Here is a 27,014-nt window from a genome sequence, read left to right as displayed (position 1 = left end):
ACAATACCCATTTAAAGTCATTGACAAAAAAAGGATGAATAAACAGGTACAACAGGTTTTAAAATAATGTCAGTGAAAAAACATTGACCAAGAGTACTATTTTCTTGATCGTGTGTACTTGGCTATCAGGTAGTAGCTCGCACAACTCAAATCTCTTAAAGTCTCTAAGCATTTACCGGGTGCGCGGTCGGGTAAGTAACTTTGCAAAAGGTATTCTCTGAAAGAGAAAACACCAGCACTCACAGAACTTTTGTCTTAAGGCACTTTTTTAAAATTCTTATAAGAGTAGGCATGGTAGCTGCGAAGCAGCAACAACGAACACGTTTCGATCCTCAAGTCTTCATCAGCGTTGATCGTGTGTACTCAAATTTATGTAATCAGGTCCGACGTTCAGGTTTCTGTGCATTACTCCAGGAAGAAGTAGTCAGTGTATTTAAAAGCTATTTTGTAACGAGGGGGCAAAGGTTTTGGCTTTTGAAACTGAAACTCACAATTAAAAATAAGAGTTGAGGGACGGATACACCTGCCACAATGTTTATGAAAGGGAGAAAACATGCACCGCCAGCCACAACCACCACTGCCACCACCACCACTACCCTCCTGTGATGAGGCATAAATCTCCTGCCAGCTTGTGGTTCAAGCCATCATAACAACCCATTGTGCAGCCGGGAGGATAGAGAGACGATAGTGTCTCTCCATTGACGAGGGGGAGGGCTGCGGAGGCTATTATAGAATTTCCCCAGAGAGGTAAAAAAAAAAAAAAAAAGTGGTAGCTGAGGCGAGTGGCACCAACATACTGGTAAGAGGAGGAGACCAATGTGATTTGAGTACCGCACAAGCTGTCACTAACGCACGACGGCTCCTCCCCTCAGCTCCACTCAGAGTCCCACTGGGAGGTCAGAGGTGGCCGGGGCAGGAGCTGGGCTCCATTCAATACTGGTGTCACGGGTACACGCGCAGATCAAGGAAGGCTCAGTCTGTGCATGGCGTTCAGCTTTGTACTCTACCTTTACTGCATATAGTTTATGGAAACGGCTTTTTAACCACTTTAAGGGAGCACTTCAGCTAGTTTCAACCCATCTTCGTATAATTGTCCTCACTAATGCTCATTATGAGATTGTACCATTTTTGTCTATAGGACTGTTTAGAAACCTGCCTACCTGTCACATCATCGGTAGGATTTCAAACTTTAAAAACAAAACAAACAATTAATGCAAGAACAATGGCTTCTATAGCATCATGCTAACTTTCCATGAAGAGAAAGGCTGTGGTTTCTATTAGCTTGGTGCATACCATTGATGATGTCAGTGGTAGGCATGTTTCTGAACTGTCCATAGGCCACCAATGACGTGGCGCGGAGTGAGAAATTGTGCCTTCATATCATGAGCATTAGTGAGGTCCAATCATATGAAGGTAATGTAAAAAATGGGTGACCTGCTCCTTTAAGGCCTATATATTTCATCATAAGGTCACAATCGATCAGCATCACATCGAGACGAGTTGTGAGCTTGTAGAGCTGATATTTTCCCTGTTTTTGTTATTTGGGGAAATTTGTTAAAAATATATAAAAAATAAACAATCTTTGAAGATGTTTTTATATTTTTGAAAGTGGTTAAACCATGTTGCTTTTGTGTGATTATTACCAATGACGCGCAGCAGTCGCTCTCAGCCTCGCCCCCAAAGAGCTAACACTGCATGTGTTGGCCTCGGCTCGCTGTGATTGGTTAACGAGCGAGGCAGCCTGGGGAACACTTCCTTGTCTAATCCCTGGACAAAGTCAAATAAATAGAGTCTCATTCAGCATGGCCGTCTGGCCCCCGAGTCACGTCAAGTCAGGTCCGTTTAGATTATTTGACCTAACAAGCATCTCTTGTGTCATTGACTCACCTAGACATTTGTTTTTCTCCCCCCTATCTGATTCAGTCTCCACTTTCTCCGCTAATTCCTTAGACAACATCTGACACGCCCCCCCTGCACTGCCATTGGAGCCCCCCACCCCCCCATCTCCAGCTCTCTGGCCCCAGTGAGCACCTCCCTCTGTGGTCACTTAATGGTTTATTTTGTGTCAAACCCAATTTCTTTTTTCCCCCCTTTTTCTTAACATGGGTGATATTGAAGAAAATATGCACCTCACTTTCATTCTTTTTTTTCCTACTTTCTCCTCTGTTTGCACGTTAGTAAGCGTTCATATTTATGTACTGCCCAAAGTGTTTACCTCTGCTTTCAACTATACACCAGGCAGAAAATGATAAGTTGAGAAACTGTCAGAAACACAACATTCTTGGCGCTAAAGACTCCAGACTGTATTTATGTGTTCATTAGTCAGCTGTCAAGGCCTGGTTGGGACCACCAGTAAGCTTTATATGGATCAGTGGGTCGGGAGCCTTTTTTGGGCTGTGGCATATTTTTGAATGGGTCACAAGTAAATATCCTTTTTTGAGTGGTGCAAACCACTCCAACAACTGGCTTTGTACCCGTGTACCCGTGTTCGTACCAAAAAAATGAGCATGGTTGCTATGGTTAGCAACCAAAAAAACGAGCATGGTTGCTATGGTTAGTATGTGACGTCACTGACATAGTTGCACCACTCAGTTCACACGGGTGTGTTTTTTTATATATATACTAAACCGGTGCCCGGCTGTAGAGCACCGAGTCGGTAACGATGGAAGTTGGAGATCCATGCCCCACCCGGCAATGCAATACCCGTTGTACCCGTGTCAGAGAACCCATTCCACTTTTATGCCCATATATGGAGATTTCTGTATCTGTCTCTCTGTGTCCCTTTATTCCTATATGGAGTTCTGTGTCAGGCATACCTAAATATGGAGTGTTGTGATGTCAGGCATGCCCAAATATGGAGTGTTGTGATGTCAGAACAGTCCAGCTCCATATATGGACACTGGGCAGGGGCCCTGTCCAGAGCCCGGGCAGAGGCCTTTTGTGGCGGTTCTGGACAACCGTGGGTCCGACCGACTCAACACCGGGCACTGCACTCCCTGTGGGGGTGTTGAACGCGCGTGTCGAATTACGTGGATTTCAGACGTACACACACACACACACACACACACTTGGTGCATTTATAGTTTTAATTTTATTTAACTTTTTTTCCTAAAGAAAACGAAAAATGTAATGTGTTCATCAATAATAATAACAAATATTTTTCTAAATAATTTAATAAATTAGAAAACAAATCAACATTACATACATAAATAAATACATTAAATATAATTGAAAATAGCAGATTTACAAGCTCACAACGTGTCACAATATTGCGCGTTGTGAGATTGTAGATTGGCTAATTTCACTCATATGTACCCGTAAGGGTCCATTTAGTTCCATGTGTAGTTGTGTACACCCTTAGATTTAAATGAACACTGAATATTTTACTGTGTAGTAACTTAGGTCTGTTTTCTTTACTAAGAATAGAGATCTATTTATTTGTTAAAGGACTTGGTGGTGTGTGATATAATTTGGATTTCATATTGTCTTAATTAGACGCATACAACAGTGTTTATTGACACATTGTACTGCAATTTCACTACTGGAATGAACAACCTTTATTTTCCACCAAGCCCATAAAATAGAAGATTATAAACTGTCAAGTGTTCACAGAAAAACGTGTTTCTGTTTTTTGTTTTGTTTTCTTCACCTCAAGACCAAAAGTAGAGTGAAATGGTTTTAACGACGACCCACGGCTCTTTGCGGTTTCTGTGGCTGGTTTGATTTTTTTGCACCATGCCGGCCTTCGATTAATCTCAGCAATTTTTTTTAGAATAAACACAATTTGTATTATTTCCCTTTTCCACATCCCCTCAGCAGTCGTACTGTATACTAAACAATATGCCATTATGTCCTGTAAACACGCACGTTTGCGCTCTGCCTCTAAATGTTTATTCCAGCAGTCTTGTTGTGGTTTACAGTAGGCTCTGCCCCTAAAACATTGTTTACCCACCGGAGGCCCTTCTGTAAGCCTGTATAATGATGACATTTTATGTGGAGAGAATCTCACTCCCCCTTGCGTTCCCTCACACTGCACGGCACCAGAGTCTTCCAGTTGCAGATCAAGGCTGAGGCAGCAGCCGTAATGAAGCCAGTTCTGTTGAGTGGTAGTTGGACTGAGGCTGTCCCCTCCTCCCTGCTTTAATGTTGGCTAATTAGAGTGCCTGGTGGGAGTGGACAACACAGGGCAGTCTGGCGGACCCCTCCCAGCACCTGTGCCATGGTCACGGGAATTTGCAGGCGCTTGGCCTTCTGATTAGCCCAGCTAATAATAATGGTCACCCTGGATAATAATTGTATAACGTTCTGGAGTTGTGTAATTAAGGGTCTGTCGTTGGCCTCTCACCTCTCTTTAACACTCAGTCTTTGATTGGGTTCCTGTTTTTTTTTTTTTTTTCTGAGGACAAATGAGCTGCGCAACTTATTACTGTTCTATTGGAGTTTCTGTCCGGGTGTGGCCGCAGGAACATTGCTTATGTCCCCTCAAGTAAATCGGTTGGAGGATCGCTCAGAAATGCAATTTGTAAATCTCCTGCTGTACTTATAGAGGCGGAGAATGTTTTCGTCATGGTAAAAGTGTTTATACACAAGCTGCTTAGTGTGTATAGTCGGTGTCACAGTAGTTGCATACAAATTTGATTTCTGTTGCCCTTCCGTGGCGAGGTTTTTGGAAAAAAATATATCATCGCCAGATGTTGTCTTTTGCATTTGGCAACACTCAAGCTGAAGAAAAATGGTGGATTAGTTTTTATTAAATGGTTGTCTTCATGGTGATATTTGATGTTTTTATTTTTATTTTTATTTGTTTAAATAAGATTGCACGTGTAGACCACCTACCCACTTTGGGGTAGTTTGATCTTAATCCTCTTCACCCTTATTGTTCCATCCTCACAACAGATAAATCTGTCAACACAGCAAAAAAGGCACTAGCCAAGCAGGTTCCGTGCTACCCCCTTTAATTCCATTTGATAAGCCACCATGAAAGAGCTGACTTTTTTCATTTAGCCTGGAAGCTTTTTAGGTAGGTGTGTTGATGGTGGGTTAAGAGAGGGGGTTAAACCAACCTCTGTGACTGAAAGCCAATTGATTAGGAGCTGTTTAGATGACGTAACCAACCCCCCAGAGATCTACAAAAACATTTAAATGAATCCTCATTGTGCTCCAAGCACGACTCTGAACGAAGAGCTTGTCAAACATTTAAAAAAAAAGAATAAATAAAAGTAATCTGTCCCTGAACCAGCGTTTGAGCGTGTTGTTTTTGTGTCACTGAATCTCGAAAGAGCGGTACACTTTGGCGGCAGGCATGAATGACAGATGAGAAGATTATCTGTAATTTCGCCAAAGTCTCTTCTCTCTCTCGATGTGTTTGGGCTTGTCGGTAACTTCCCATCCGTGGAACAAAAGCCTTGTGAAGTGGCTGGATTTGAGTCCTGTCACATCAGCGAGAGGGGAATCTTCTTCCCCTGTCCTCGTGCTCTACTAGCGACCTACACCGCTGATGCAGCCGCCTGTGTGCTCCTCGACGGTACCATGTGAGGGAGAACTTTCTATCAACAGCCACAGACCCACGCCCCCTCCACCTCTCTCCAGGCCCTTCTCTCTCTGTTGACCCAGGCAGAAACATGCCTGATAGCAGCGTTCGCTCCCAGCTTTGTAGTTGTTGATTTATAGGACTCTGCAGCAACAGCGTCTGACCCACCGCCAATTACTCTAACTCTTCTCTTCTTCTGCTCCCTTCGGGAGGACAGGACAGGAACCATCTATTAAGATGTTTGTTCTTAAATGTAAAGCTATGGACTGAAGTTCTACCCCCCCTCCACCCCATACTCCACCAACTACACATTTCTTGGTGTTGCAGTTGTGTCTTGTCCAGGAGAGAGAGACCGGAAACAAATCCATATTGCATCTTATCGGAGCGATGCACTTAAAGTTAACTTCTTTCTGTTCGATTGTCCTTGTCGCCGCGTCCCATTGGCCTACGCTCCCATTGGCCTACGCTCGGCCTCTCCGAGTTCAATGTTTGTCTGTGGAGACCACCCTGCTGCCAAGTGGAGCCTGTAGAGTAGTTGTCCTCCGCTGAGATTTGACTGCTGTGGGGGCGGAGTAGGGTTGTGCACTTTTGAGATTTAACAGGAATACTTTAGGGATCACTTTGCTTCAGATTTCAATCCCTTGCCCCGTTTAGGGGGGAAAAGAGAGGCTCCCCCCCTTGGTGAGAGCAACGCAATCCTCTGTCCAGCAGCCTGCTGCTTGCCGTTCCCTGGCTGTGGTTCTCTCTCTCACTCTCTTTAGCTGTATGTCACAATTATTCCAATCTCTCTCTCTCTCTCTCTCTCTCTCTCTCTCTGACAGAACAATGCAGATCAGGTGTCCTTCCAGCTGGCAGGGGGTCTCTCTGCACTGGAGCTGATTCTGCAGGTCATCACAACCGTCTCCACACCCACTACAGTGCCACGCATACCGCTCAAGTGAGTACCGTCACTTTCTGCAAATAGTACTCATTTGCATACTCTACTGTACATCCATACTGCACGACAGTGCGTGTGTGTGTCCCTGTGTTTTTACTTTATATGTGAACACATGATAAACAGCACTTGACCGTGCTGAACGATATAGCTGAACGATGAACGATAGAAACACTGACAGCCAATCAAAATCAACATTATCATTCATCAATGTTGATACTCACATCATTATCATAATAATAAGGTGTCTTCAGAGTTATCATGCTTTGTGTGGACAGCCTTTATTCTCCTACTGACTGCATTCAAACAAATTATTCTCACAAAGATTTTTTACAAAGATTTAGACAGGACACGGCACCATGTCTCAATTTGAGTATTACCGTGAATGTACATGTATGTACAGTTATTCGTGGTTCCAATAGTCTGTCTGAGACGGTCCTTCATGGCCTTAGGGTGCAAGGCCTTAGGGTGCATGGCCTTAGGGTGCAAGGTGCTTTCAGAAGGGTAGAACGGTCCTTCATGGCCTTAGGGTGCAAGGCCTTAGGGTGCATGGCCTTAGGGTGCAAGGTGCTTTCAGAAGGGTAGAACGGTCCTTCATGGCCTTAGGGTGCAAGGCCTTAGGGTGCATGGCCTTAGGGTGCAAGGTGCTTTCAGAAGGGTAGAACGGTCCTTCATGGCCTTAGGGTGCAAGGCCTTAGGGTGCATGGCCTTAGGGTGCAAGGTGCTTTCAGAAGGGTAGAACGGTCCTTCATGGCCTTAGGGTGCAAGGTTCTTTCAGAAGGGTAGAACGGTCCTTCATGGCCTTAGGGTGCAAGGTGCTTTCAGAAGGGTAGAATGGTCCTTCATGGCCTTAGGGTGCAAGCTGCTTTCAGAAGGGTAGAACGGTCCTTCATGGCCTTAGGGTGCAAGCTGCTTTCAGAAGGGTAGAACGGTCCTTCATGGCCTTAGGGTGCAAGGTGCTTTCAGAAGGGTAGAACGTCTAATCCACCACCCCAGTATTAACCACTTTCAATCCAGCATCCCTATTCTCAGAAGTGGTTAAACAACCCTCCCATAAAACATATATTATGTTTTATAAATCAGTGGATCTATAGCATTCATAGCGTGAGTCTGCCTTTACACACACACACACACACACACACACACACACACACACACACACACACACCAACATGCCTCTACAGTATATTCTCTAGGCATTGTGCCTGGCAGCTGCTGGCTTCTATCATCCCACTGACTAGGTTGAGACTGTCTCCTCTCACTGACCTCATTGACAGTGACAGCGACAGTGCTGTCTTATTTACCATTATTTGTGATGTTTTTCACAAAGTGAATGAGATAATCTTAGCTAACCTACTTTCTCGCTATTTATCTCAATATATATACTCTCAGAACACATGTTATTCATTAAATTAATGAATAACAATGCACCCCCTTTTTTCTCCCCTGAAATGCATTTCCATTTTAGCACTCAATTTGTGTTCATTCTTTTTCTCTCGAAATACAAAAAGCATGCGTGTCTAATCCATCATTTAGAGTGCAGGGGTGTTTTTTGAGTTGTGGGTCTGCATTTTGCGTGGCTCGCCAGTAGATAGCCTCGGAGAGGCCGCCGTACCCACTAGTGGGACTTCCTAATGGACCGGAATGGCCTTGCTCCCCCCATTCATTAGCATTTACTGGTCTCCGAAACTCCACTAATGGACAAATGCTCCTTATATTTATAAGGCTTTTACAGGGCATTGCGTGTATATTGATTTTTTTATATTTTATCCTCCCTTCCTCAATCACAATCTCTTAGGGAATTTCAAGCAGACTTCTGAATTGTGAGAGATGTTATTAACTTAAATAAGGACAAGTCAATTCAACTTAAAATAAGGACAAGTCAATTCAACTTAAATAAGGACAAGTCAATTCTTTCTTCAAATTCCATTTGAGTTTGTTTGCATATATTGTGTGTGTGTGCGCATGTGCGTGTGCGTGCGCGCAGTGGGTTCAAACACGCCACCTCCGCAGCTTCGAGGTATCCACTTGACATGGTTCAGAACAGGAAGCGGATGTGAAGATCAGAGGCATGTCTTTCATCCACAGTGCGTTTATCTGTACAGCAGGCTGTGAGTAATGATAAAGGAATGGTTTCACAGATAACTAGCTTTCATGCTGTAGCTGAATCGCTCCCAAGCCTGAACAGGTTCTGCATTTTTGCATATGCATGATGCTCAGTCCAACTGGACACACCTTCTTGGATTCCATTTCCTCCTGGCCTTATAGTCAGGGGATATTAATAAAATCTGGGAATACATTTCTTACCAAGAATGTTCTTCACCAATGTGTTTGTAAAGGTGTCTACTAACATATCCCACATTGGTTTATATTCAACCACCCTAGGGGCATTTTTGACAGCTGCTGAAAGTTGGGGTACCATCAACAGCCAATATATGGCAAAATGTTCTAAATTTCATTATGCTTTAAATAGCATGTGACGTGTGGTGAAGAAACTTCTTGGTAAGAAATGTATTCCCAGATTTGACATTATACTGATAATATTCCCTGACTATTATGGTTTACGCATTTGTTTCTGGAAATACGGTAGTTCTCTGTGGTGCCCCTAAATGCACCCTATGGGAAATGCTGTTACTGCTGCTGCCCCGCTTTAAAAGGGCAGAGATTCTTAAACGTTTTCATTTCAAGGACGCCCAGTTTGATATTGTTGCTGTCGGGTGGAAATCTTGCATGTACATTGGAACCTATGTTTCAAGTTGTTAATACTTGTGACTTGTTGTTTTTACTTCCAAAGTGCACCCATTCACATACACATTCACATGCTGACAGCAGAGGAGCCACTGCCACTCCTGCGCCACTTTCTAAAACCCACAGACAGACTTGTGAGCTTGTAGATTGGCTATTTTCGTTAGCAGCATCAACATGCATTAGACCACAGACCCCATTTGAAACAATTTCTATCTCTGGGACTTCAATTTGGTAATGTATACATGCTCAGGGACAGGTTACAGACTTGTAAGGGTCCATTTGGTTCCTAACTATCAATCATTTTGCTGGGGACCCCACGGAACCCCCTCTGGGACCCCTGGGCGTCCCCTGCCCTGACCCCACGTGGAGAACCACTGGATTAGAGCTGAGGAAAGAACCTCAGATATCATGTCTAAAGTAGTGTCGCTCGCCAAAATGAACAGATTTTAAGGCTATGCGATGCGACAGCAAGTGACTCATGTATTCAAAGATCACTTTGTTCTCCGTTGTTTCTAAACCTAAAGAGATGCAAAGTGCAAAGGGGAAAAAAGAGGCACAGCACTGACCTCACGTCGGGAGAAACTCAGCCAGGTCGGCACTGCAAGTCGGTTGATAGCGTTGGTGACGAGATGCAACACAAGGACGCGGGCCGGGCTGTCTACTTATCACCATCCGTCATCTGGATGGCTGTGCGCGTAATGGGCCGCTGGGCAGACACTCGCCCCCAGAGCGCACAACATTATCTGTTTACAGTAATGCTGCCGTATTGATCACCTCCTCCTTGCAGATAAGCGGAGTGATTTACAGGATGGGGGTAAAAAGAAAAAAATGCAGCTGCGGAGATGCTGCTGCCATATCTCTCCCCAGGGAATCCGATTCCATCTTGTTACCATTACATTAATGAGCTAATTCCTCTGCGAGGCTCTGCGCTAATGTCCCGGCATAACCCTAAACCCTATAGCCTGAGTTATACTCAGGCTATAGGATATAGCCTGAATATAGCCAATAGATTGGCTGTTTTTGGTGCACAACACCTGCACACAACTCATGCTACATTCACACTGGCAGATGCAAACGATACAAAGATGCAAAGCTACACAGCGTATTTGTAGCTTTGCATCTTTGTAGCTGAAGTTGAAACCAGCTCCTCTTTTTTGTAGCTTTGAACCTTTTTGTTTTTTTTTGCTTTGAAGCTTTTTCTGCCTTTTTTTTATTGGTAGGTTGAAAGTAATTTGACAGGAAATGGAGGGAAGACACGCGGCAAAGGCCGTCGGGATCGGGAGTCGATCCTGCGGGTGCCCAGACGGTTGAGCTAACCGTCCAGGCCAGCTTTGAAGCTTTTGCAGCAGCTACAAACGTCAGATGTATCTTTGTATCTTCATGTTGCCGGCTTTCATTGACAATGAATGGTAGACGGTATCTTTGCATCTGCCTGTGTGGACGCTGCATTAAGCATAAATGAGGCTTATGACCACTGGAATCCCAGCAATGTAAAACATGCTGTAAACCAAATTGATTTAATTATTAGAGACTCTAGCTAATAAGTCCAAGCAATTTGCATAATGTTAAATATGTTGCATCATAACTCATATTGGACTCCTTCATTTGACTCCAATAAGTCAGTTTATAGTTTTATATTGTCTGCACAGGATCGGCAAGGAAAAGCAAAACATTATTCCCTGTGTGCATTGGTCCAGTCCAAGTTACAAGCAATCCTCTTAGCATGCCAGTCAAGTCAAGATTCCTTTTTATTTTTAGGCAGAAAATGCTTTGTCCCAGTCAGTGGAGGTTTTAAGAGGTTACCACTCCCGTTCCTGTTACAGCCCTTTAAAAAAAAAAAAAAAGTACAGCACTATCATAATTAAGAATCTTCAATTACTTCACGGCAAAGTAGAATGAATGGTTCTGATATTCAGTTGTCAGTTGGCCTGTTCTTCTGTCTTCCAATAGGGGTCACTGGAGAGAAGAGAGAAAGAAGGGCTTAGCTTTCATAGTTCTTGTAAACTGGCTGTTGATCCTCTCACTTGCTGAAAACGTAGATGAGGGAGGCGCACACAAAAGAGACCCCAGCCCCTTGAAACTTGTGGGGGAAAGTCGATTTTTACTTATACTTATTTATTTATACTGTGTCTGTAGCAGTGTTTCCCAAGTTTAAGTGCAGGACATAACTAAAGTGGTAACTTGATCATGGTCATTTCTACAGGAAGCCTGGACATTCGTGTTAACTCAATTTGTATTGCCACCTCTTTCTAACATGACTTGGTGTATCCTGTGAAATCAGACCTGCTACCTGTGGTTTCATTTCAGGATGTTTTCTAGCATTCTGTGTGAGCATGAGATTGTGTGTGTGTGTGTGTGTGTGTGTGTGACTGTGTGTGTGTGTGTGTGTGGGTGCGTATGTGCATGTGCGCGCGGCGCTGCGTAACGGCTCATCAGATTTCTCTCCCTTCATAGCCGGCCAGTGTGGCACGGCAAGCAGAATGGATGTCTTGGAAGCATTCAGGGTATCGGAAAGATCAGCAGCAGAATCAAATTAAATGTCATTTAGATAGCAGTGAATGAAGGGATTGTTTGACAGCGCAAGGAAATGGATTTGCTCCTCACCTTTTATTTTGGCTTAGGATTCTTTTTCTTCCCCCCGAACACAAATTTTCCCTGTTTGAAAAGCAGGGGACTCAACCTGATCTGGAAGTTGGTCAGATTTCTGCAGCGTTGCTCCGGTCAGGCATGGCTGGCCACATAGGAAACGCACAGAGAGGGTGGGAAACGTGAGACTTGAGATTGAGGAGCACAGATCGCTGGCTTGATAATTTTAAGGCAGTGACAAAAAACAGCATAAAGAGCCTTTTACATGCTTGTTGTCCTGTTGTCAAGCAGGTAGCCATCCAGGGGGGAGTTGGCTATTCATTATAGCAAATAACCTGGGGTCTCATTTATAAGCGCTGCGTAGGCACAAAAGGGGGCCAGAAAACGAGCGTATGCCACTTCCCACAGAAAAGTAAGGATCTATAAAAACAAACCCTGACCCATGTTATTGTTCATGCATGTTTTGGAGACGGTGAGAGTAGCGATGCCGATGGCAAAGTAGTCAAATAAAGCAAAATGGTCTAATGACTCATCTCACAGTATGCATTTCACTCAATATCAAATTTCACAGCCTTCTAATACCTTGCCATGAGGAAGAAACGGGACTAAACTGTGTTTTTATTTTGCTAGAAGAACGCTAGAAGAAATAATGTAAAAAACAAAAACTAATATAAAAACTGCATGAGCGCTACAATAATTTACAGGCCTGCCCTACATACTGTCTACAGAACAGTGATAAATAGCTAGTCTACCAAGTTTTTCACTCACTCACATACAGATAGAAGCAGCAAAATGTTGATGGCATGTTCCACAAGACTGTGCTAACAATAGCAATACAATACGCCGTGCAACAACCAGTGAGTACTGCATATCTATCTACATGGCATCTATCTATCTATTAATTTACAAGACCTGTGTGTCTCTCAGTATGTCTGTCCCAGGCATAAATTGGGCGCTGTCCGACCAAAATACCTCAAACGTGTGTCACAAATTATGTGGTTCTGCGGAGAACGTAATATATCTCTGTGTTTGGTGCGGTATAGGCACCGGCGGCTTCCCTAATTGGCTAACCCAACCCATTGGCTTCACTGGTTGGCTGAGTTTTGCATCACAATTTCTCTTGTTTGTCAGCTGCACTATAACTGGGCCCTTTATCCACCTTTCCATTATAATAATATTGTATTATCGACTTAGAAACATCACACATTTTAGGTTTCCTTGCACTGCAGATGAACAGGCCAACATCGAAACATAATTTTCACTTTTACAGCAATGCCTGGTTTCTCGAATAGTTTATTTTACGCGGTCATTTAAAAATACAATACAATCTGTACACTTTCTATGCTTGTATTAGTGCAATAAATACTCTTTCATAATTTCTTTATTTTAGTTGATCAAAAGCATTAACATTCTATAAACGTCAGACTTCAGACTGGAGCTGTGTGTGATGACTGGCTTCTTGGTAATTGGAGAAATAGCACTCCGATTTGGTGGGCTTTTTATTGCTTATTGCACCAAGCTGCTGAAATTGTCAAGTTGATATTGATTTATAAAGGGAGAATTACATGTAAGCGTGGCATTTTTGTCTGTACACAATGCACCTTTAGTATGGAATTCACACACAAAATGAGACCCTGGGGCTTTATACTGAATTATGAAGACTACAATTGCGTGTTTAATTTTTTTACTTCTAATTTGTGCATTTAGTGCATTTAGTCATTATGTCTGCTGTTTATTTGACTCAGTGTCAAATAAAAAAGGCCATCTAAGCATCTAACCTATCAGCCAACGTGATACTCTATGGATTTCAGAGATGGGTTCCGTTTTTTAATTCAGAGGTCAATGACTCCCCCAGTGGTGCCCCCACCCACCCAATCATGTCTGAGCCTGTTGACCACCCAGGTAGAGCCCCAGAGGGGCTGTTGGGGTAGGGTGGGATGGGGTGGGGGGAGATCAGGTGTACTCTATCCCTCTCTAGCTCTTGGCCCCTGTTCTGCAGTGATGTCGACGGTCTCACCAGAAGCCTGGCTGTCCTGGCTGTCTAAGGTTAAGCTGTTTAGTGTAGCTGAGCTCATTATCTCCATCTCTGTTCTCTCTCTTGTCTTCTCTCTCTGCATCCCCCCACCTGTCGTCCCTTCTCTCTTCACCTGTGTTATTATTAACATCCCTATGCTGGGGCCGTTCGTTCCCAGAAATGAGCAGATCTACAAGCTCGTAACGCAGCGCAACTTGCTGTGAGTTTATAGGTCGGCTATTTGCCACGAAGACATTCGTTGTCGAGGGAAGAAAGGAGAGCTCCGGGGTTTTAAGTGGTTAAGTCGGGTTGTCACATCTTTGAAATAGCCCCACTTCCCAGCTTAGACAATGCGTTGTAGTCGTACCTGGTAGGCTGTGAATAATAGCCGCTATCGTTTTGGCTCTCTCTACGGGTTCATCAATGAGTGCAACGTAATGAGACCTCCGTGGTGGCATAGGCGGAGGAATGCTGCCCGCTCAGATTGGCCTGGCACATGTGGATGCCTGCATAGCTTTTTGTGCAACATGAGACACGTTTAGCATGGCACTTTACCAAATTGTCCCTCAAAATCTTTGACGCGTACTGTCATTGGAGGGGCGTGGGGACGGTGAGATTCGCAGAGAAGAGCGTGCTATCAGGTGTCATGCTAATCAAGTTCAATTAGGTGGGAGGAAACCAAAGAGCGATCACTGTGATGGTTCATTGTACGAGCTGGTGTAAGGGCATTACTCAAACGTGCCTCTGACAGGCTCCCCATTTGTTCGGAGGCGACCAAAGACAAGGCTGATTAGCCGGGTTACAAAGCAATTGCATGCTCATTACATGAGCAGTTGACTGAGTCGATTGTGAAGCCAGGAGGGGGAGGTCCATACTGTGACTCTGAAGCTGTATTGCTGTGAAGTGATTAGATCAGAACCTGCCTGGCTTCAATGGTGGGAGAGAAATAACAGCCATACCTTGGATTGAATCCTCTTAGACGATCATGTTACTGATGTAGCTAGTTGGAGAATTTTCACAGTACTGGAATGAAGATTTGTTTTTTCCTTTTCAGCTTCTGCAGTGTGTCTTATGTATTCTGCTTCTAAACTTAAATGTGTTAAACAAGATAGCATATAAAGTTAACACTGCAATCTATAACTTTTGTGTGTGAATAAAACGTAATCTGTATCGTAGCGTATGTTAATACAATATTAGTAATATATAACTGGTGGTTGGAGGTGGTCTCATTGCATTTACATACATTTAGAGCCTGTATTCAGGTATGTTGACAAGTGGTATATTTACCTGCCCAAGCTGGCGTTCGATCTTAGCTCAATGGTAGAAATGTTGTCACCTGCGCGGTAGACTTGGGTCCATGCAAATCCGGGAAGAGAATACATCGTACGGATTGCGGATTTGTTCCCCTTCATCTTAGTCATCAGCCTAGGCTAGGGCAACATGAGGTGGCAACTGACAGCATTGGTTCTTAACCCATTTAGGCCTGACGTCGAAATAAAACAAATGTTTCGCTCTGAAAGAATATATATTCAAAGATTTGTGCCGCATTTTCACTCGGTGGCGCGCTATGAGCTTGTAGATGTGCTATTTTTCAATAGCTAAAGTATAACATAATGCTTAGTTAAAACACCAAAAGGGGTTCCCGTTCAGAATGGGTTAATAAGATTGACATGCAAATTATTATGCAATCTTGCTGGTGGCTCCCATTGCCCTCATTGCATTAGGACAGTTTCATTATTATTTAGTTCTGTGTGCAGAGAGAAAGATATCCCAGTTCTCACAAAGCTAGAATGCTGAATGCTACAGTTGTCTGAACCCTATCCTGTTCATACACTTCTATTGTATGAACCAAGCCAGTCCTAGCATGTCATTTTATATCCCATAGGTTATGTGACACTCCTGCCATTGTGCCTTGTTTTATCCAGTAAGGACATCTTAACCACTTAAGCCCTATTACTTATTTTTATTGGGGTTTTTTTTTAAATGGCCGATCTACAAGTTCTCAGCTATTTAAAAAAATAAATTTGCCTTTAAAAACATGACATGACATGAACAGGTGAGACCTGAAACAAGGTTTGGTTCGTGTCCTGGAAAGCACATAATGAGAGAACAGTCTAGCTATTTTTGGGAAATTATATTAGCAGAGAAGTTAAATGATTGTAACGTTAATACAGTACCAAAGATAATGTAAGGAGTTAAGACATTCAAATTGCAATTTAGCTTTTTTTTCGTCAATCTGTTCTGTACATTTTTTGCCTTAGATCTTGCTCATTAGAAAATCAGTAAATCGGACCCAGTGTTGCCTTTTTGCACACATAACATAGTTTGGTTCCTTTAACTATTGGCTGTTCTATCACTGCTTTGCACTATAATGGTTGACTCTATCCACAGATTCTTAATGCATTGTTATGAATTATATTATGAATTAGATCACAGTAAAGTGACAATTTAAGGGGATTTAAAAGAAAATCAATGAAATAAAAAATACTATTACTGCATCAAAAGTAATCAACAAACTATACTATAAAAACTGGTCGAACATTGGCAAAATTAGAGGCAAAATTAGAGGCATAAATTGTGAAAATAGCCGATCTACAAGCTCACAACAGTAAATGTAATGCCTCAACTCTTACAATTTTTGTCAAATATGATTATTTTGGGCGGTCCCCAGAAATCTGATTACCGGTATTCAAATATTGTTATTTTGTGGGATCCCCAGTTCAAATATGATTATTTTGGGGTATCGCAGCCTGAAAAGGTTGAGAACCACTGCTAAGTCTTCTAAGGTACCTGTACATAACAATTTGCGAGAAGGTGTGTCTGACGAAAGCTTGTCGGACAACAAGGTACGTATGCCCCAAGGTACGTATGCCCCAATGTTTAATATTATGGAGACTTGCCCGTAACTCAAGATGTAGTATACTTCTCACATTAACACTGCATTCCATGTCTGACAGCTTTGCACTACAATGTCAATAGTGATATACTGAAATGACTGATCTGCAGACGAGCAAACGAAAAACACAGCACGGAAAAAGGCATTGACAGACTTGGATCAACGTTGGTGTCTCTGTTTTTTTCTGTGCCAAAACTCGGTTAGACCGAAAACACGCAGCAGATGTGAAGGTTTCGGTAGATATCAAAATGTTTACCAGCTGAAATAAACACAGCCTACTTTAGACACGGAGGAGCCAGATTCCATTCTTCCAGCTAGCAGATAGGACATGCCACTCTGCCATTGGCTAAAATATACAGTTGTCAAAAAATATTAACTGATGAAAGTGTAAGGGGTGGCGAGGAGGGGGGCGGCAGTCAGGGCGGACTGATTGGTCAGCTATCTGAGGCATTAATCTTCTACGCGTCTTGTTTTAAAGCAGACATAATACAGAGGCACGCTGACAATCTCCTCTTCCCCCCCTGGCCTTGGCCTCCGTCTGGGGGCTGTGAGGAGCTGCTGAGAGCAGTGGCTCTTATCTCTCCGGAGGAAACGCTGCACCATCTCAGCCTAGATGGGGCACAGATTGCACTCGGCTCTTCGGACGGTGTGGCGCACTCTTGACGAGGTTGCCCCTTGCTTTGAGTAGTCGACAGGAATGTTTCCCTCCCGAAAAAGCGGCTTCCCCAAGGCTGGCACTGGCGATGCGTTCTTGCATTTCTTTTTGCTTTGTTTGGTTTTTTGACACCCCAATGATAAACTGCACCCTTAAGGAGCCACAAATACTACAGAGAGTGTTTGGTTTCCTGATGACTGCAAGATAGTGTTGTCAGCGCCCGGGGCTACACACCTACATCCTAATTGATGTCTTCAGAATGAATTGTGCGGGGGAGTAGCAGCCGGTGTTGAACTGTTGCTTGGCTTGTGATCATTCATGGTTTTGTATGTCCATCCTTGTCTTGTCAGGTCCCTCTGTGCTGCTGTAAACACCTACTACCTGGCATGTTCCGGCTGCCCCCTGAACTGTTCCTATGACCTCTTTAGCAACAAAATAGCCCTGCTAATGGACCTGCTATATCATCAGCTAACAGTAAGTCCACTTTTGAAGAAAGCACCACTCTTAATTCTTCGTATTTAATTTGATGGTATCTATCTGTCTGTCTGTCTGTCTGTCTGTCTGTCTGTCTGTCTGTCTGTCTATCTGATGGTACACAGTAAAATTGTGTTCATGTATTTTACGAATGAATAAACTAACGATAATGATTTTACTGTGCACTGTAATGTTGTGCATGTGACAATAAAATACCCTGAACCTTGATTTCAGAAACATTTATGATTTACTTTGCAGTTAGCCCACAAATCTTTTTCAGTGACATTCCAATGTGCAGGAGTGATAGCTCGAGCTAATACAGAAATGGTACATGAGCTTGTGAATGTGATCGAGGTTACACGGTGTGATCGGATTACCTTCAGTAATTATTTGCTACCTAAATAGATCATGTTAGTTTCAGGCTGTCTGTTTAACCCCCCCCCCCCCCCCCCCCCCCAGCAACACTGGAAATTCCTCTGCCGATGCGCAGCGCTGGGAGAGAGCACAGCGACCTCGTCGCCGGCGCCGGTTCCTAGCACGGTGTTAATAAAAGACAGAGCGAGACGCACGCTAGCGGCGGGTAGTCAAAGCCCCTTGCCCAGCCACTCTGCAGATGCTTCTGGGCTGAGGGAATGTGAGAACACAGTCAGGCAGGCGGGCAGCATGGCTGCGAACATGTCAGCCCATATCCTTCAGCACTCCGTAAGAGGGACTGTAAACATCAGCCCACTCCAAACATCTAACAGTGGCGGCTGGCCGGGGCTGCACGTGCACGCGCGTGTGCGCGCGCACACACACACACACACACACACACACACACACACACACACACACACACACACACACACACACACACACAGTGTAGACAGGACAAGGCACAGACATGGGGCTGTGGTACATGCATGAACTCTACTGGGGCTTCCTTCTCCAGTCCTAGGTTCCAATCCAAAGCAGTCATATTTCCTGAGGGCACGCAGGGAGAGGTTAGCCCCGTATGCTTAGGTTTATATAAAACATATCCCAGCAGCTGCTCTGATGACTGACATGTCCAACAGCACCGCAGGAGACGAGCTGACTTTTTTCCCCCCCAAGTTGGATGGTAATTCAAAAAAAGAAATTAAAAAAAAAGAATATACTACTTCTAAAAGTATTCATGTTTCTTCTCACTCTGCATTTATGAAACTTCGTTTGAATATTTCCACACACGGTCTGTGTTTGCCTTGACTTGTGTGCAAGACGCACGTGTCTCTGGTTTCGTGTGTGTGTGTGTGTGTGTGTGTGTGTGTGTGTGTGTGTGTGTGTGTGTGTGTGTGTGTGTGTGTGTGTGTGTGTGTGTGTGTGTGTGTGTGTGTGTGTGTGTGTGTGTGTGTGTGTGTGTGTGTGTGTGTGTGTGGAGAGAGTGTGTGTGTGTGGAGAGTGTGTGTGTGTGTGTGTGGGGGTAGGGCAGCTGCCTGTCTGAGGAGCATGTCCCCCTTTAATTAGATTTGCGGAGAATGTTGGTGGATTTACTAACGCTGTCAGTATGCAGCCCAACCATTATAGACCGAATGGGATGGTTTTTTACCTGACCAGGATTTTCCACACTGAAGAACACTGGCATTGGCCTTAATCCCGATCTCGCTACGTTTACATTCGCATGTCATTTATCTGAACCTAGTAAATCCACTTTTTCCTCAGGGTGTTCGTATACTGTAAGGCTTCTGCATTTGCCCACCATCTCAATCATGCCTCAGTTAGTATGCGAGCAGGGTTACAAGACGTGGTAACAATAAACACCTTCCCTGTTTGGCCCAAGGAGGGTTTCTGAGCGTTTACGGTATCTAGTGCCAGACCCACATTCTTTGACAACATCAGCATCAGCAATTTTGCAGCCGATGTGTCCGGATTTTCAACCGCTTTCCACCTGGGCTCCCCATGTTGGGCATGTCATTATAGAAGATATCGTTAAAAAAAATAGCCAATCTTGGCTTTGCAACTTCTTTTTTTTTTTTTTTTTTTTTTTAATATTGGTCAAATTGGTAATATATTGGTAATTGGGGGGTGGTCCAGGGGTGCATGCCACATATAGACTCTAATACAGCTTGACAGCGTGTTGCAGGTTCGAATCCCATTCCTTTTTTTATATAGTGACAGGGAATAAGGACAGACATTTTAAATAAAAGGATAAAAAAAAGAAAACGTAACATAAATGTAGAAATTTAAAAAACTAAAATAAAAACGATTAAAAAAATCAAATCAAATCGAATCCCATTCCTGACGACCTTTGCTGCGTACCAGGCAGAAACCAATATTTATCTTTAAAGCATTCCTAATTGGTGGGATAGAACTCTCCAAAATCCGGTCTAACATGAAGGAGTACTGTACCTGTGAGAGCTTTTCCTGCGCCAGCAGACTGGTGCATCACCTCTTGTAACATCATACTGGTTGTTGAGCATTAATGTATGGGTTAGGCTCAGTCTGACGAATAATAAACTTAGAAACCTGGGGTTATTTCATCCCCCTAGTCCTAGTGTATCAGTACCCGCTAGAAAGAAAGAACTACGTAAATGTTTGCCATATTTTGTCCATTGGGTTAATTGGATGACATTAAAGGGGGTTTAAATAGTCTTGTGTTCTTTCTCTCAGTGGATACTGTGACCAATTAAGGGTATCTGTATACTTCCATATCTGTACTGCCATTTATAATTGCCACAAAGGCATAACAGTTTATGGGTACACTGTATATGTGGTCTTATTTATGAGGGTTATGAGGGGCACTAGCCCCTCCTATATACAGGTTTAATGTTTGTTCTTAGTTCAATGTTTGTTTTAAAAACGCCATTGACAATGAAGGGAAAATTTACGTCATATTGTCTCTTTATTGTTAATGGCATTTAATGTTTGTGTTGGCACCGTTTGTTTTACATCAGGGGTTCTCACCGTTTTTGGCCGGGGACCCCTGGAAATGCTCTGGCAATGTCTCGGGACCCCCGCCCCGCCCCCTCCCGACCCCCAATATAAATTGACTGCTACAATAACCTTAACCCATTTTGGGCGGGAACCCCTTTTGGTGTTTTAAGCATTATGTTATAATTTAGCTATTGAAAAATAGCAGATCTACAAGCTCATAGCGCGCCACCGAGTGGCGCGCTATGAGCTTGTACTAGGTCTGTTATTTTTGAAAAATCGTGAAAATAAAAATGTTAAACTTTTTTTTTTTTTTTTTTTTTAATGTTTTGGGGACCCCCTAAAATAATTTGGTGACCCCCCGAGGGGTCGCGACCCACGGGTTGAGAACCCCTGTTTTACATCACCATTACATTACCTAATCAACATGAGTTAGACTTTAACCCATTTAGACCGTAGGACGTGTGGAAACGTCATAGCTAATCCAACCGATGGATTGCGAGGACGTGTACACACGTCCTAGCGCATTTTAAAGGAGCATTCAGTGATTTGGGTGATTTGGGAAAAAAAACGGTCCACCCGGTAACAAGATGTGCACATGCACACGCTCTACAGTGGGGGAAGTACAACAGACCAACAGCACGTGCACCAATGCCCACCCCACTCGATCATGATTGGAGGAAGGCCCCTCTCATCCTGATTGGATGAAGGCTTTGCCACCCAAAGCCCAAACCGAAACTAGGGTTTTTTGACCCCAGGGGCTCACTGGGGACAGGGAGGAACTCCTTATATGGTCAGCACACTTTATAGTAGGGGGGATTATCCAAAAAATAAGAAAAAATAAGTGATATTTGAATAAAGTGAAATCACTGAATATACCTTTAATTGATATCAAATGAGAGGTTCGCCTCTCCTTCTGCACCATACTCCTTGCTGTTCGCGCATGCGCGTTGCCGTTCACTTCCCTGTTTACGTAATAATCTAGGGAGCTCTTTGTGGTTTTGACCAGATGGATATACTAAATTCTTCATTTCTGACTTCAACATGCCTCTCGTTCAAAATATGAACGCGAGGGATTATTCAGCGACTTTATCGTAATCATAGCGATATAAGCAAGCAACGTTATTCCTCACGTTTTTTTGTACGGAACGAAAGGGGGGGCTTTCAGAGTAAAAGCTGCCATATCTGCGCGGCACCCCGAGCTGCTATTTTGAAAGAAATCCCGGCGCTGATTGTGTAAATATATTAGCGCCCCTCACTTCACACGGGTGTGATTTTTTTAAACTATTGTTTTGCAAAAATCTCTTTATTATTCACTGAGGACTTTGCGTTTCTCATCAGCTGTACGTGCCAGATGAAGACAAGTCCATCTTTGGGCGCTGTGTGAACAAGCAAGTGTTCGAGGGCCTGACCACCGGCTTGCTGCAGACCAGCGCCACCGTCCTGGGGCTCCTGTGGCCCCTTGTCCCCGAGGAAAGTCGAGGAGATGGCTTTTCAGACACCAAGGCGAAGAGCGCTGCCACAGAGTCCTTCAACACCCGCACACATGACTTAATCAGGTAATCCCCCTCCCTGACACTCCCTCCTGCTATGAATCTGCCATCGTCCTCCCTCACAGCACCTCTTTTTCTCCTTTCACAACCTTTTTACCTCCTTCATCACACGCCCTCCTTCACTCCTCTTCTCAGGGTTGAGAGTTGGTCAACCTCTTGCCTTCCTCTGCGGCATGCCTTGTGTAAAGAATGGGCTGACAAAATGTCAGTTCTCTTTGGAACCGGTCCAGCTAGATTCTGCTCAGACTGAGAGTGCGGTGTGAGAGCAAGGGGGGGGTGGGGTGAGGGGGTTTCTGGCGACGTTCCAGCGTGTGCTTTTCTTCACATGTTCCTCGGCACAGCGTTAAAAAAAGAAAATCTGTTCCAGCGGGGGTGGTGGGCTCGCGCCACGAGGCAGCGTAAACAAAAGTCCTCCCCTCCGGACCTGGCCTTTTGAGCCGGCTGTTTACGGTCCGGCTTGGAGGAGTCGGGGCTTCGTTTGGGGGCGGTGGGGCCGTGAGGAAAGGCAGGCCCCCCGGACGCCCGAAGCCTTGAGGAAGAGCCCCGGCTTCCCACCGGCCCTTCCCACCAGTCATGATTCATCAGGTTGGAGCAGCTGCACAGGGGCCGCCACTCTCATCCACTGACCCAGTCGTAACCCTGGAGACAGGGGAGGGCCTGAGAAAAATGGTGTCGTCAGACTGGTAATCCCAAGCAGGAACGGAAGATTTACCTCGACTGCCTGGTGTAATGTATATGTAGGTCGGTGTGCCCGGACAAAAAAAAAGATCAAAACATTTGTAACGTTTTGCAAACCTGCTGCCATTATAGCGAACTTTAGATCACACAGAGAGGGGGATCATCGTTTCCTTCTGTTATTTGTTGCCTTAGCTCACTTTTAGTGCTCGTAGATTCACCCCCCCCCCCCCCCTCCCCTCAACCTACCATTCACATGCATGCTCCACGGCATATGTAGTGTGTATGACGAGACACACTGGGACAAGACTGAACACCCGACAGGTTTTTAAGCTTGTGTGTGTGTGGGGAGTCGGGACCGCGTCTTTGTGTTACGGCAGCCAGTGCGAGGAAAGCTCCTTTCAACCTGGGTTAAAGCTGTGGAAGAGGATGAAGTCAAAACAAGGGGGCTGCGGTTCAAGTGTCAAATGACCCATTGTGGAGGTTGAAACTAGGAGTAATTACCTGCCTGGAGAAGACCTCACTCTGAGCGGTGGTCCAAACAAAGAAAAGGTATGCAGGGGAAGAAGGAAAAAAAATAAAGAAGTAAGAGAATAGTCGAGGGAGCGAAGAGGCGTTGCTTCACAGCAGCAGCCTCCTCCTACTCCTCACTAGTCTCATGTACCCGTGCTCCAATGTCTTGATACGCATCTTGTGGTTCTCTGTGGTTCCGCCTGTAAAAAGGTGGGTTTATCTGAGATCTGAGCTGTGAAAAGACGGCCCCGGGTCAGCTGTCTGTCAGGTGGCCCGGAGCTAGGGTTTGCACAAGGGGAGGCTCAACAGCCCTCTAATGACACTATTAGCAGTGATTTGTGGCTGGAATAGTACAGGGAACCTGATCATGAGACCTGTCATTGGCAAAGACAAATTGGAGATATCACAGTAATAGCAGGGGGTTGGAGGGCTGACGGTGAGATATATCGGGTTTCAATTGACATACTGTGGAGGCATGCACAGTACAGGCCTTTGTTAGCTCCTATGTTTTATTATATTTGTATATACAAGGAAGAGAACCCTTATTGTAGATTTTCCTTTTAATATTTTCACATTGTGAAGAAATAAGCAGTACATTTTAATTCACTGTGCCCCCTCTTTGTTTCTTGCAGCTATGTGGTCAACATGGGCTTGATTGACAAACTGTACGGGTGCTTCCTGTCGGTCCAAGGTCCCGTAGACGAGTGTCCCAAGATGACTGCCTTCCTCCAGCAGGCCTCGGCTCTGCTGCACAGCATGTGCAAGCTGTGCTTTGCTGTGACTGGACGGTGAGCACTCAAGAGACCCATCTATATATAGCATAGTATTATATGTATGCACTATGCACACACTCACACATACAGCGGTGTTTTTCTTTATCTTCTATATTTATTTTCCAAGGCGAGCAGCACCTCACACCTCAACACTGGTTCTCCTGTTTGCACACACTCACGCATACGTATGTACATACACACAGACACACACACACACACACACACACAGAGTCACACATACGCTCACACATACGCACATACATACATACAGTACATAGAGAGTTATCATGAATTCTTTTGGCATCATGTGGCTCTCTGGATGGACATGGGAACGGCGTGGCTCCAATGTGGAACTCGGACTCAAATGTCGACAGCCTGTGAAGTTGGCCGTCTATGACATACAGTATCTGTGACTAGAAATGTGGGCAACGTTTCAGCCTGATCCGTTTCAGCCTGATCCGTTTCAGCCTGATCCGTTTCAGCCTGATCCTGATCCGAGCCCCATTGACTTTCACTACAAAATTAAAGTGAAATATTTACTTACTTACTTTAAGTTGAATTAACTTTAATTAAGTTTTACACTTATGAAACGTACATGAAAAAACTTAGTGGAGATACTTAGTTAGCCTACAGGCAATGTGCACAAGAAATGTGGTGCTGATCTATCCATCGATTTGAGAGATTAAAGAATGCATTGTATTGTTCAAGAGTAATGCAAAGAGAATAAGACAATGCAGAAACGCTTTTAATGGGTGGCCAATAATGGGACATAGGGTTTTTAAGTTTTTTCACATTGTTGTACTAAAAGCGTGTGCGTGCGTGCGTGCGTGCGTGCGTGCGTGCGTGCGTGCGTGCGTGACAGTAGCGTGCAAACTTACAGTATGAGCTCATGGTGTCCCAGACATAAATATTGTAATGCTTCAGAAGAAATTAATCACTGCTGGCTTAGGGCAATCATGTGCATTCTCCTACTCTGCCAATGTCCAAGGTAAATTGAAAACACGGACTTGACTTTTTTTTCCTTGTGCACTTCACTGGCCCACTATGGCCCACTATGGCCCACTTCACTGGCCCACTCTGCTAAATACTGTTCAATACAATGCTAAAGGGATTGCGAGCTGACGGCGCCTACAATTTTCCATTGATGGAGCAGCCGGTGATTAGGCCGTTATTGACCATCAGGGCTAGACGGGTGGAGATGTTACAAGAAGAAGCCATGGCAGAATCATCCCTGCAGTCGGTTAGACAGCCCGGCCGTCGTTTTTCCAGATAGAGATAGGCATCTACTCTACCCCAGCGCTCTGTCACTCACCATAAACCTTAGCCTGCAGCACAGAGAGGGGTGGGGGGAGGGGGAGGGGGGGAGGCCACCCATGTATGCTACGGTGACCTCCTCTCAGAGAGGTTCAGTGGCGCCGTTGACAGAGGCTAAGCACACAGTCACACCGAGGGACGTCAGGTCCGCCTGCTTACAAAGCGAGGACATTCTGATCGTATAGCAGCGGTAGCCCACTGTTGTCACGACACAATGCCGAAATGATACTCAGAACGAGCAGCGTCCATTTAATCTCATGTTTTTCCTTTCAGTATATGTCAGATTCCGTTTGTATAGCCAGTTGGAGTTCTTGCCTGTGAAGTTTCGATGCCCAAAATCACAGGTCTAGAACAACCTCCAACATCCTTGGCTGAGCTCAGGGTGTTGGTGACGCATCAGTCCACGTTGCTGTGACTATGTTTTGTTTGCTGTACTCGCTCCATGTCACCAGGCCTGCCACTGTACGCTGCCAGCTGCTGGGTGCTGTAACAATGACCAGCTGCTGGACACCAGTGAGTGAAGGAGGTGGAGGAGGAGATCGGAGGCCTGTGTGTATGTCACTGAATATCTGTGAGAAAAAACACAGTGTCGGACCTTGCAGGTTTAATGAGCCACACTGAGCTGGTTTGTGTAATTATCAGCACGCAGATAATCCACCCAGTGCCTCCGTTCTTTAAGGGATCCTCTCTTGTCTGTCATAATGGGAGAATGCTCAGTAGGGTCGTGGAATATTTTAGCCATGCCAGTTGCTGTGTCAAGGGATTATGCTGGCATTAGGAGGCCGTGTTCCCGCCGAGCAGCGGGGCCTGTTGGCCAATGTCAAGTATCAGCATGCACAGCGGGTTCCATGCAGAGGTCACACAACCTCCATTCTGTATGGCTGCAAATCATAGCTTGCGCCGTGGCAGTGGTCTTAAATTACCCGTCAACGCTGACTTGCGGGTTTTCGGCAGGGTTTCTGGAAAACACTTGATGTACTTATAATGATTACCTCTCCTCAAGTCCTATCTACATATGCATTAGCATTTTAAGCATTTAGGTGACACTATCCAGATTGACTTACAGTAAGCGCTATGTTACAAAATAGGTCTCCTAGATATTATCTCTGTTATTTCAGTTTGTTTCCCGCAAGACGAACTGAAATGTGAATTGCTCTAATTGACCTTTTTTCAAAGGCCTTTCAGCGTCATGTCAGACTATGTGGGGTAACATAAAATATATATTTAAGCGTCCACGCCATGAAAATGTTTAAGCGTTAATCAAGTTCAGTTCCACTCAGGATAAGTGGATCCTTTTGTTCCACATCATCTCGTCCATTCTGCTCTGTGGGCTGCATGCTAGTCCACTTAAATCCCGAGCTGCGGAGCAGAAGCAAAGTATGTTAGAACCTGCTCCTCCCAATCATCATTATCCCCCGGCTCAGTTGTGGCGTGTGATGTGCTCTGGCAGGATGAAGTTACCA

At 44.5% G+C, this 27,014-nt stretch overlaps 1 protein-coding gene across 3 annotated transcripts in view; it reads left to right on the top strand.

Annotated features, from left to right (window-relative positions):
• scaper (S-phase cyclin A-associated protein in the ER) overlaps window positions 1-27,014 on the top strand; it is an 89,592-nt gene that overhangs the window by 45,310 nt on the left and 17,268 nt on the right. For all 3 annotated transcript variants that reach the window (XM_079501036.1, XM_079501035.1, XM_079501037.1), the window contains 4 exons: window positions 6,352-6,467; window positions 17,714-17,837; window positions 22,065-22,282; window positions 24,097-24,252. In XM_079501036.1, coding sequence (XP_079357162.1) covers window positions 6,352-6,467; window positions 17,714-17,837; window positions 22,065-22,282; window positions 24,097-24,252 — 614 coding nt within the window. The remainder of the gene's footprint in view (window positions 1-6,351; window positions 6,468-17,713; window positions 17,838-22,064; window positions 22,283-24,096; window positions 24,253-27,014) is intronic.

The sequence above is a fragment of the Electrona antarctica genome, assembly GCF_951216825.1.
Source record: "Electrona antarctica genome assembly, chromosome: 5".
NCBI classification, from domain to species: Eukaryota; Metazoa; Chordata; class Actinopteri; order Myctophiformes; family Myctophidae; genus Electrona; species Electrona antarctica.
The sequence above is the reverse complement of the archived record's forward strand: the minus strand, read 5'-3'. Positions and strand labels throughout refer to the sequence as shown.